The following is a 10,981-nucleotide window of genomic DNA, read 5'->3' on the forward strand; positions in this document are numbered from 1 at the left end:
AAAACGCGCTGAAAAATGCACCAAAAATAAAAATAGGCGCAAAACAAACAAACGACACAACGATTAGAAGCATAGAATTTCGCAATCGAGCACTTAGAGCTGTTGGAACCCAGACTGGGGGAAGGGGCTAATGTGTGACCCAGTTCGGAGCACTGTGCAGGAAAGGAACTCTCAGCGGCATCGGCAGCGGCAGCGGCAGCGGCGCTGATTTGGCTATTGCTTTTTTTGATCATTAAAAACTGGTTGGCCAAGGCAGAAACTGCAGAAGCAGTCGGCAAAAGCCCATACCCATATCTCTCCCCATATGACCGACCGCCCATGTCTTTGACGAAGTTGCTGCTGGAGCTGCTGGAGGCCTTATAAACGGCCGGCGATGGCGGCCGCGAGCCGAGTTTGCCCGTTAGATTAGCAGTGCGCGCGCGTGTTTTTCCCACGATTCGGAAACGAAATATTCAAAGAAAAATTACAAGAAAATGAAGGATCGTTTTACCAGAATAGCCAAGGAAGTGCCCAGCATACTGCTGATTATGCTACTGCCTTTGCTGCTCGGAAGCACTGCCGCATTTCCGGATGGAGCTCCAGCCGATACGTGTGTAAAGCAGCGCCAGAATCAGCCCAACCACGGAAAGGCCCGCACACAGCCAGCCCATACGAATCCCTTTGAGGTGGTGGCCGATGCTCAGAGCTACCATCCGGGTCAGCAAGTCTCCGTGGTCATCTATCCGCACACACAGCAGAGCACGGTCTTCAGGGGATTCTTCCTGCAGGCCCGCGATGCGCACTCCAATGAGTGGATTGGCGAGTGGGTGCAGAGCGAGAACACAAAAACCATACCGGAGTGCTCGGCCATAACGCACTCGGACAATCGGGACAAGCTGGGGGCCAAGCTGATATGGAAGGCGCCGCAGAACAAGCGCGGCAATGTTTACTTTACGTAAGTGTGGTGCGGGATGACCGTCGAGGGGGCTTCTTGATGATTTGGCAATAAAGTAAGCCTGACAGCAAACAGTGTCGTCTGTCGTTTGTCACCATCATCATCATTACCATCACATAATCATCATCAGCAGTAGCAGTATTGTGGTACTGTGGTAGTATTAGGAGCACCATCATCGTCTGGGCAGGGAATTAATCATTAATCATACGACACGTTGACCCACATAACAAAATGCGCACATAATTGTCTGGCCGACAAAACTTGTCAGATAATCACACAAAAAGCATTATGTAATTGATTTATATGGAAAAAGTCAAACGTGAAAGAGTTCCATCCATCCATCCATTCAATCTTCCATCCAGGCATCCACAAAAAGGCAACAAACGGCAAAGACGCTTTGCTTCCCACAGCCAAACTCATAAGCCGAAGAAAAGTTGTCAATGCTTTTTATATGACAACAGCAACTTTGTGGCCAGATAGCACTGTCCTACATGGGTGGGTGCAGACTGGACAGCACAACGTACAGCAGTTGATAGTTTGACTCTCTTGTCATTAATCATTTTACCAAAAATTATGCTAAAAGTTACATTAAATGAAACAGGAAGTAGATAATTTAGAGAGATAGAAGCTAATGTCTAGGACTATGCAAATATCAGGACGACTTTCTTATTATTAAATTGTTTATTCCGAAATATTGCCAAGTTCAAAATCAAGAGGAAAAGCTCAAAGTACCAGCTTATGGGAAACAAACATTTACATAAGTAATTCAGAAATGTAAAGAAAAAGGACGAAAAGCTTCTTACAAAATGTTTAAAGATTCTTAAAGATGCAAAGTTTTAATGCCTCATTTTATATCAAACCCTCAATACTCCAACATGCTGTTGCCCAGTGTTACGGATTATAGCTCCCACATCAAATACCCTACCTGGAAACTGTCGTCATCAATTATTATCTATTTATATCAACCGCCTTTATATATAACCAACATTTTTGACTCTGCCATGCGAAAATCATGACTTGCTCAATTGTAAAATGTTCCTCAATTTACATTTTCCTTTTGCAGCGGCACTGTGCTACAGGAGTACGGCACCTTCTGGAGCGACATTGTTAACAAGGTGCAGGCTGAGCCGCAATAACGAAAATGATGTACTTATTTATAACAGCTGTACTCGTATATAATACCCTGTTCTGGGCAATAAATCTTAAAAACCCTAATTAGTCAAAACGGAAATTGTTGTTTAAAGATATCTCAAATCCCCATTCGGAGGACGGATGAACGTCTATCGGGTCCAAGCCTCCCCACAGAGCTGTGCAATCAACATTACTAAGCAAAATTATTGACTTTTCGGCTTAACGTTTATGAATGACCAGAGCACCACACACAAACACACACAGGCATTCACACACTGCCAGAGCCATGGACGACAGGCCCTCCCACATCAGAGCACTCGAATCAAGCTACCTCTGCGCCCGACCGACTAACATCCACCCACCCACACTTGAGGCCACCCACAAACGGACGCACGAGCCGAGCACGTTTAAGTTTCCAGACACGTTGGCCAGCTTCTCATTGGAAATTCGTTTTGGCCGAACAAGTAAATTGGAAACTTTAAGCACCTTTCATGCCGGCTGTGAGCAGAGACTGGTCTGGGCCAGAATATGGCGATAAAGCAATTAAGGCACAGGCCGTTGACAGACGGCTAGCGAAATTCCCATATAGCATACATATATTTCAGGCCTATTTAACTATTGGAATCTTATCAGAGGCAGCGGATAAGAAATCAGCAAAGTAAATGGAACCAGCCATATTTAAGTGCCGTGAATGTCAGCTGGCCCAAAGCCCAAAATGTGAATCGAAGAATATAGAAATGTTCAATTGTTACGCATAGAGAAGCTTGACTGTAAATATATTCATATTTAATTGAAAGTCTTTTGATAGCCATCAAGCCTTCACCTACTTATGTGCATACATACATATGTACATAAAAACAGACATGTGTAACGATTTCAATGATTAACGTAACAAAATTTAATATTTTATGAATATCTATAGGGGGTATAGATAGTCTACGGACTATAGTCTTTTCTTGTCTTGCCAAAAATTAACTACTTTTTTAAGTATACAATCAAGGTATTATTTGTTTAAAGTTAGACTCTAAGCTAATGCCCTGTTAGTAGAGGAATTATTTTCAAATGTACTTCCCCAAATGTGGCTTTGTACAGAACCGTACATAAACATCTGTATTGAAATCCCTAAATTAAAAGCCATCGAAAAAATTAAGTACCTGATAGCAAAATATAACTCTGAAATAACTCTGAAACGAAGCTCTACTGTACACGCACACGTGCAGACTCAACCCGTCGCTTGTTTACTGCAATTCCAGTTGTTTTCGTCATTGTGCATAGCAACCAAACCCACACAAACACTTCAAACCGGGAGAGGGGGTGGCGGAGAATCGCATGTTGTCTTCGTGCGTTGCAGTCGGCGTCTGACGTCGACCGCAAACGACTCTTGGCGACTTGTTTTGATCGAATTCGCTGCATCTGCCATCATTGTCTGGCTTCGCCGGCAGCCCAGGGGCGCAGCCAGAGTGTATGAGCAATGCAGTGATCCACCTCCAATGAGCGCTATACGGCCCTGGGCAACGCGAGTTCGTTGTCCAGCCCAAGTCTGTTTTTCCGCCACACGCTTTGTTTCACTTTACATTGACTTGTTGCTGTTCTTTATGTCATTCCCTTTATCAGCACGAACGTTTGACGGCGGCAACAGCGCTGGGAGCTGCTCCAACACTTTCAGTTGTGTCTTGCCAGAGAGAGGTTCACAGATCGCAAAAGCTTCAGTATGGTTATCAATTTCGCAGCCGGTCCAGCCAAATTGCCCGAAGAGGTCAGCCGCATGGTCAGACGAGATCGTTCCGATCCAGTTCTAACCGAAATTCTGGTATTTTGTTTCCCAAATCTGTAGGTTTTAAAGGAGGTGCAGAAAAATCTCCTTGATTGCAATGGCAGCGGCATCTCGGTTATGGAAATGTCCCACCGTTCCAGCACCTACGGCAAGATCCAGGAGACAGCCATCAACGATCTACGCGAGCTCCTCAACATTCCCAGCAACTACAAAGTTCTTCTCATGCAGGGCGGTGGCACTGGGCAGTTTGCTGCCGTCGCCCTCAATCTGATTGGAGTCACTGGCACCGCCGATTACGTCATCACCGGCTCATGGTCAGCCAAGGCAGCCAAGGAGGCGGCCCAGTATGGCAAGGTGAATGCCGTTCTTCCCAAGGTAGCCAAATACATATCCGTGCCACGACAGAGCAGCTGGCAGCTGGACCCCAAAGCCTCGTACGTCTACTACTGCGATAATGAGACAGTCGAGGGCGTGGAATTTGACTTTGTGCCAGAAGTGCCGGCCAGTGTGCCGCTGGTGGCCGATATGTCATCAAACTTCCTTTCGCGTCCCATCGATGTTGCCAAGTTTGGGGTAATATTTGCCGGCGCGCAGAAAAACATTGGACCAGCGGGCACAACGGTGATAATTGTGCGCGAGGATCTCATTGGCAAGCATCTGAAGAGCACACCATCCATCCTGAACTTTGAGCTGATGGACAAGAACAGCTCCCTGATGAACACTCCACCCACATTTATGTAGGTTTCCAGGCGTTCAGTCTTTTTTTGCGTAGGAGAAGCTAATTTCCATTCTTTGCAGTATTTACGTGATGGGCTTGGTTTTCAAGTGGATCAAGCGAAATGGTGGCATTGCTGGCATGTCTAAGCTGGCCAATGCCAAGTCGAAGCTCATCTATGACACCATCGACAAGTCCAACGGCTTCTTTTACTGCCCCGTGGATCCGAATGTGCGCTCCCACATGAACGTTCCATTCCGCATTGGCAGCGCCGCCGGCAATGATGCACTGGAGAAGGAGTTTCTGGCCAAAGCCGAGGCTGATGGCATGATCCAGCTCAAGGGCCATCGCTCAGTTGGCGGCATTCGTGCCTCGCTCTACAATGCCGTCACCCTGGCGGAGACGCAGCAGCTGGCAAATCTCATGTTGGATTTTTACAAAAACAATAAAAATTAATAAATTCAATTGATTTATATTTACAACAGTCCACGCTGTCTGAAGATCTCGTCCAGCTTAAGTTCCAGGTTGGTATTGGTGCCGCGCAGATTATCCACCACCTGCTTGGCCCAAACGAAGTACAGCTCCCGTCGTTCCTGCAATATATAATGGGGGAAAGCTAAGATTGATTTTCTGTGCCGGCAACACTATTTACCTCCGTCCATCCCTGCGGCGTGTTGACCAGCAAGTCCCTTAGATTATCCAACTTATCAGCCAGCTTAATCAGCTTAGCCCTGGGGCTCGTCTTGGCCGCATTGGCAATTTGCAAACGCTTGCGTTCCTGCTTATCCAGCGATTTGTCGTCGGTCACCTCCCGTACCAGACCACAGACATCGGCACCGAACAACGCCTCCAAGTCTGCAAACGTGGCGTCCGTGTCCTCGACCACATCGTGCAGTATTGCAGCCATTAGAACTGCTTCATCCTCAATGCAAGCCTCTACAGCCAGAATTGTGCTCACATTTATCACATGATTTACGTATGGCGTTTGTGCTGGATCCTTGCGCCGCTGGTCCCGGTGTTTGTGTGCTGCATACTGCAGACATTCCATAAACCTACTGGATGGATGCGGTGTCATTTTTTAAATTATAAACAAATTGGTGTACGGGTTTCATCTGTTTTTGTCCTGTTTCTGAAGAAAAAAATGGACAGGGTTTGGCAAAGTTATGAGAGATAATCCATCCATATATTTACTTATGTGGAGCAATGTTTGTATGCTTGGACCCTAAATTGCAAATGTAAATTATTACTTATGTTTGTTTTGCTTTATTTATCTTTATCGGCAGACCTATCGCTACAAACTTAGCCCACTAAGCCCCGAAAACATAAACAAAAAATTATCGGTATTTTTGTGCGATAAATGGTACGAAATTTGTGTGCAGCCCTGGTTTGTCTTTTGATCGCAGCGCGCGCTGAATTTTTCTTCTGAACATGTTTTATTGTTTTATACAAACTAGAAAATTGCAATTGGCGTTGTTTTCCAAGAATAAATAAATATTACTTGGTCTTGCCATTTCCCTCGTTCTTCTTGTGTTCAAATTTCGGGCAACCTTCATCGGTCTTGGCGCTGCCATTGCCCAGGTCCTTTCCCTTGCTCTGGCCATTTCCATTTCCAGTGAAATCCGGCACGTAGAAAATCTTGCGTGACTTCAACGCCGACCACTTATGGCGCTTAATGTAGTAGCTGATTCCAATCAGGAACGAACTAATAAGGACCACCTTGATCAGCAGCAGCTTGCGCTCATCCGACTCCGGCTCCGAGGTCCACTTGAGGAACGTGACCACATCCTTGGCAATCTGGGAGCCCGATGGGGCAACCTCATCGTCTGCGTAGGTCACAACCTCGTTGTTGATCACCTGGCCCATCGATATGGCGCCGCCAGAGAAGTACGGATTGAAGTACTGCCCATCGCGCAGTCCGAACCCAGCTGGCGGCTCACAGTAGCCTGTCAGCAGTGCAAAAATGTAGTCCTCGCCACCCTTGCGGGCCGACACGATGTAACTCAGATCCGGCGGATAGGCTCCGTTGTTGGCCGAGCGGGCGGCATCCTCGTTCGGATAGGGTGACGGCAAGTAGTCGGACAGCTTGCCCGGGCGCTCGAAGTACTCGCCGTTATCATCGGGTCCATCCTTTACCATCACCTGCTCGGCCTCTGCCTTCGCCTCAGCTTCGGTCATGCAGTTGTTGGCCAGATTGCGGTATGCAATGTACTGCAGCGAGTGGCACGAGGAGCACACCTCCTTGTACACCTGGTAGCCGCGGCGTACAGCCTCCCTGTCGAGGGCCGACAGTAGACCCTTGTGGGACCACAACTGCTTCGGTGGGTGCACACAGTCGTTTGAGGCATCCACGCTCGCATCCAGGGCGTACAGCATAGCTCCCAAGCCGGCAGTCAGAGCGCCCAGCGCCAGCCATTTCGGACGTCCTGGGATCCAGTTGCGGGCCGAAAAGCTAGTCTTTGGTCGCACGGGTGTGCGGTTCAGATAGCCCTTGGAAAATTGCAGAAGCTTTGAGCTAACATATCCAAATTTGTTAGCCATGACGAAACTTTTCTTTTCGCAAAATCTTTTCACGGCGACACAAAAATTATATTCTGGCGTTTGGTCAGTGTTGTACAACTTTTTTTCTTGAGGAATGAGTTGCCAAGCAGTTTTAAAATCTAACAAATCAGGTTGCTACAAGAGATTTATGAGCTTAAACACTTTTTCAAGCTGAAAATTGCTGAAGCGCAGCTTTTACTTATCTGCGATCTTTCTTCATAAACCATATGTAAAAAAATACCCACCCCCCCAAATATTACTGTTATTCTGTAGGAATCAAAAACTCTCTTAGAGATAAAAAAAAATGAAAAAATTAGAAACTGTTGAATCAACTTTGTGTTTCTTTTGTTGTAACGATCGCCTCCTCTTGCGTTTTCTTCAACCACTTACAACCCCAAAGGCCCCAGCCAGCGGAGCAACAACTGCCGGGGCACTTTCATTTCTTATCTGGCGCAATAATCTGTAAATCTGTAACAGCCCACCAAACAACGGTGCATACAATATTTCCTAGCCATTCTTCACACTGTGTGACCACGAAATCGTCAAAGTCAGGCCGAGAGCAGAGCCCAGCCCCAGTGTTCAGACTGCAGCTCAACGGTCTGGGCCCCCGACGTCGACGGAGCGAGCGATGTAAACTGTTTTTGGTGGAAATTTGTACCTGATTTTATATTTCCCTTTTTTGTTACACTGTTATTACGTATTTCCATGTTTACCATATTTTTACACGCGCTTACAGACTGCTTTTTTCCATGCTTCTCTGCGAGTGTGGAGTGAAGTGACTGTTTGTACTGCGTTCTGCTTCTGCGCAGCGATGCATAATTCCCACTTTTTGGATTTTTGTGTGCCATGGTGTGCTGTTGCTGCCTTCTGCGGTGGTGGTGGTGGTTGCCTTTGCTGCTGCGCAATTAATAATTCTTTTCGACTAGCGTGAAATTTTCATAAAACAAGAAAAAGCAACAACCGCACCAACTTTCCATGAAAATCTCCGGCCATTAGTAGCAATCGCAACGCTTTTCCCTCCCCCCTCGAGACCAACACGAAGAAAAGAGACAGAGAAAGAGGTAAATGAGGAAAGAGACTTGGAAACCACAGAGAGATTGGTCGACCTCATAGAAATGGGTTCACGACATAAATTTTATTTAAATTACAAACTCATTAATATATGACGTTGTTGATTTTTCCTAGTCAACGGAGCTGATTGTTCAATTTGATCCAACTCTATCTGCCAGTGTTGCGCAGCGGATGGGCAACGCAACAATGACATATTGGAGTAGCATAATATAAACATTCTTAAGTTGATTATTCGCAAAAAAGGCGATCTGCAAATAAAAATGCCTGCATACAAACAGCAAAAAAGTATGCATAATTTTGCAATAAATGTAAATATTACTGGTCCGTCCGCTTCCTTTGGGAGAAGAGACAAAGCGCCATGCTGCTGTAGTTTCCTGTTGCGTTGCCCCATCGCCGCTCGGCTCCACCACGATGATGATAATGACGATGATGCTGTGCGCTTTGCTGGCCTGGCCATGTCCCACTCCTTATCTTGGCAGCACGAAAACCAGAAACAAGAATTATAGACCAAAAGCCAGTTGCAATGTAAGTGCACCATGTACCGTAGGTGTGTGTGGGGGCAATGTACATATGTATGTATGCATGTATGTGCATATGTATGTATGCATGCATGTAGTTGGTGAATGTGTGCGTGCCTGCGGCTAGAAGTGAAGTGAAGGCAGAACAAAACATCTGCTGCAGTGTTGGTCAGCGGTGAAAATATATGCATTGATTTAATGTGAGGGGATATGGGGGCTACTAGATTTATTGCATGGAAACAATCCGATTTATTTATGAACAATAAGTCGATTAGAAGGATTAAATACATTTCTAAGGGCGTATCTTTACGATTTTTTGCACAGTGAACAGAACAGCTGATCGATCGTCAGAATCAAATGTGAACATGCTCTCTTATCGTTCAGGTTCTCATTCTCGTTGCCATGTACTTTTCAATCTCGCAAAAAAAAAAAAACCAATGTTCCCCTATGTACAACAACATCACGATCGGGTCTGGCCATGTGTGTGTGTGTGTTTATGTATAGCATGCGGTTGCTGTGCTTCGGATTTTTGTAAACTTTTGCCACAGCTCTCGCGGTCGTCACTCACACAGAGAGGCGGCTTGTGGCATAGGCACTCAGGGCTTGCAAAACGAAAGGGGAACGGAGGAAGACCCAAACTTCATAATGACGTTGTAACTGTCTTTTCAATTTCTCGTTTTGCCCGATTCGGTTTGCCAAATGGAGCCTAGTAGATACACAGCTTAATCGCTCTTAGCTGAATCGAACCCTTTCACGGTAGCAGCAGAGCTGTTAGCAAACATTTAGGGATGTATGTATGTACATACAAACCAAACTATTATTCATCTATTCATCTATTTGGAAATGAAAGAAAGGAAGCAGCACACGGCTAAATAATTCTTATCTTAAGAGCTACTACAAAAATCATGGAAAATCGTTCATTTATGTTAGTGATCCCTAATATAAAGCTTATGCTCATAGCTGAACGAGTGTTGGCCCTTTTCCTGGAGCAGACCAGAGCTGTTAGCTAAAAATTGTTCTGCTCAAGCAGAGACAGCGGCTGTGGCAGGGCCTGGAACTGGAACTGGGAACACTGAGCGTGGGGCTGAAGATGGATCTCTGTCAGAACGTTTGTCCGTGTTCTGTTCTCTTCTCTTCTCTTCTGTTCTTTTCTCCAGCCGCAGCAATTGACTCGTGCGTGTGGCTAAGTGTGTGTGTGTGAGCAGCTCCCAAGTGAGTGTTGGTATCTCCCCAACGACGTGGTTGTGGATGTGGATGTGGATGCCGTTGATGAGTTTTGTTTTAATTCTGCTTCTTGGCTTCAATTTCTTATAAAAATTGTTTATATGCACGTAATAGTTGGTCCCTCTGTCTCTCTCTCTCTCTCTCTCTTCGAGTGTATGTGTGCCTGTACAGCCACACAGATTCATACACTTTCACAAAGAGCGACTGTTGTTGTTGCTGTGATTTGGTGAATCGCGCGTAGCCGATTGTAATTATTGTAATCGAGTCTCGAACCGATCCAATCCGATACGATACGATCGCCTTAGCAATAGCAATAGCCCATTGCCGCTTCCAACTCAGGCCGCCTCGACATCAACATCAACATCAGCATCTGAGCATCTGAGCATCATCGTCTTCGGCTGATTTGATTTTGTTTTAGTTGTTTTGATCATTTTGTAATAGTTTTCTTAGTGCAGCGGTCTGTTTAAATCATCTTGGCCAAGGCAGAGTAGAGCAGAGTATGAGCCTGAGTCAGAGCAAGAGCAGAGCCAGAGACTCCAGCCAGATCTCGTGATCGTTTTGGCTTGGCTTGAATTGAGCCGAACAGTGCCCGAGCCGAGCGCGCGCTTTTCTCTTTGATGCCAACGTCATAGGCCCAGTCATGATTGTTGTTGCTGTTGTTGCTGTAGCTTTTGACTAAAAGTTGATTGACTGTCTGTTCATTTAGCCGCTGCTTGAGCATGGCTCGCTCCGTTTGTTGGCTTTGGCTTTGGCTGTGAAGCTTGTTGGTTTGTTTTGTCCATTTGCCATCTCTGTCGTGCCCCCCATCTTCATCTTCGGCAGCGTCAACGGCAACGGCAGCGACAGCGGCTTCTCTTGCACATTTCGTTTTAGGCCATTATAGTTTTGAACATGTTCAAGTGCCATTCTCACGATTGTTTATAGTCTTTTAATTTCAGCTCGAACACAAGAAATAAACAGTGAAATTTAGCAGCAGGCGAATGGTTGTTCTTAGGCTTTAATGTTCTTCACTTGAGGGGCCAAAACCAAACCAAGCCAAAGCCGAAACTGAGCTTCGAGTGCAGCCCTCTGTTGCC

At 46.0% G+C, this 10,981-nt stretch overlaps 4 protein-coding genes across 4 annotated transcripts; 2 read left to right on the forward strand and 2 right to left on the reverse strand.

The window, feature by feature from the left end:
• Nucleotides 1–341: 341 nt before the first annotated feature.
• On the forward strand, nucleotides 342–2,152 carry LOC117583124 (putative defense protein 3). Its single transcript, XM_034271316.1, has 2 exons — nucleotides 342–934; nucleotides 1,998–2,152. The coding sequence occupies exons 1-2, from the start codon at nucleotides 474–476 to the stop codon at nucleotides 2,068–2,070; spliced, it is 534 nt and encodes a 177-aa protein (XP_034127207.1). The 5' UTR covers nucleotides 342–473; the 3' UTR covers nucleotides 2,071–2,152.
• A 1,522-nt stretch (nucleotides 2,153–3,674) lies between these two features.
• Nucleotides 3,675–5,038, forward strand: LOC117583090 (probable phosphoserine aminotransferase). Its single transcript, XM_034271268.1, has 3 exons — nucleotides 3,675–3,821; nucleotides 3,900–4,576; nucleotides 4,638–5,038. Exons 1-3 carry the CDS (start codon nucleotides 3,777–3,779, stop codon nucleotides 5,008–5,010), a joined length of 1,095 nt encoding a protein of 364 aa, XP_034127159.1. The 5' UTR covers nucleotides 3,675–3,776; the 3' UTR covers nucleotides 5,011–5,038.
• On the reverse strand, nucleotides 5,007–5,809 carry LOC117583092 (guanosine-3',5'-bis(diphosphate) 3'-pyrophosphohydrolase MESH1). Its single transcript, XM_034271270.1, has 3 exons — nucleotides 5,746–5,809; nucleotides 5,207–5,683; nucleotides 5,007–5,147 (listed from the first exon to the last, which is right to left on the reverse strand). Exons 2-3 carry the CDS (start codon nucleotides 5,627–5,629, stop codon nucleotides 5,031–5,033), a joined length of 540 nt encoding a protein of 179 aa, XP_034127161.1. The 5' UTR covers nucleotides 5,630–5,683; nucleotides 5,746–5,809; the 3' UTR covers nucleotides 5,007–5,030.
• A 224-nt stretch (nucleotides 5,810–6,033) lies between these two features.
• On the reverse strand, nucleotides 6,034–7,152 carry LOC117583091 (cytochrome c1, heme protein, mitochondrial). The gene has a single exon (XM_034271269.1). The coding sequence runs from the start codon at nucleotides 7,090–7,092 to the stop codon at nucleotides 6,049–6,051; it is 1,044 nt and encodes a 347-aa protein (XP_034127160.1). The 5' UTR covers nucleotides 7,093–7,152; the 3' UTR covers nucleotides 6,034–6,048.
• Nucleotides 7,153–10,981: the final 3,829 nt, after the last annotated feature.

The sequence above is a fragment of the Drosophila guanche genome, unplaced genomic scaffold (assembly GCF_900245975.1).
Source record: "Drosophila guanche unplaced genomic scaffold, DGUA_6, whole genome shotgun sequence".
Classification (NCBI taxonomy): domain Eukaryota; kingdom Metazoa; phylum Arthropoda; class Insecta; order Diptera; family Drosophilidae; genus Drosophila; species Drosophila guanche.

Bases quoted from the DNA above. Each gene is read 5' to 3' on its own strand.
- LOC117583091 (XM_034271269.1), bottom strand. From the start codon at position 7,092: ATGGCTAACAAATTTGGATATGTTAGCTCAAAGCTTCTGCAATTTTCC.
- LOC117583124 (XM_034271316.1), top strand. From the start codon at position 474: ATGAAGGATCGTTTTACCAGAATAGCCAAGGAAGTGCCCAGCATACTG. The intron at 935-1,997 runs GTAAGTGTGGTG...TTCCTTTTGCAG, and splicing joins CGCGGCAATGTTTACTTTAC to CGGCACTGTGCTACAGGAGT.
- LOC117583090 (XM_034271268.1), top strand. From the start codon at position 3,777: ATGGTTATCAATTTCGCAGCCGGTCCAGCCAAATTGCCCGAAGAG. The intron at 3,822-3,899 runs GTCAGCCGCATG...CCAAATCTGTAG, and splicing joins CAGCCAAATTGCCCGAAGAG to GTTTTAAAGGAGGTGCAGAA. The intron at 4,577-4,637 runs GTAGGTTTCCAG...CATTCTTTGCAG, and splicing joins AACACTCCACCCACATTTAT to TATTTACGTGATGGGCTTGG.
- LOC117583092 (XM_034271270.1), bottom strand. From the start codon at position 5,629: ATGACACCGCATCCATCCAGTAGGTTTATGGAATGTCTGCAGTATGCA. The intron at 5,148-5,206 runs GTAAATAGTGTT...TATATATTGCAG, and splicing joins CGCCGCAGGGATGGACGGAG to GAACGACGGGAGCTGTACTT.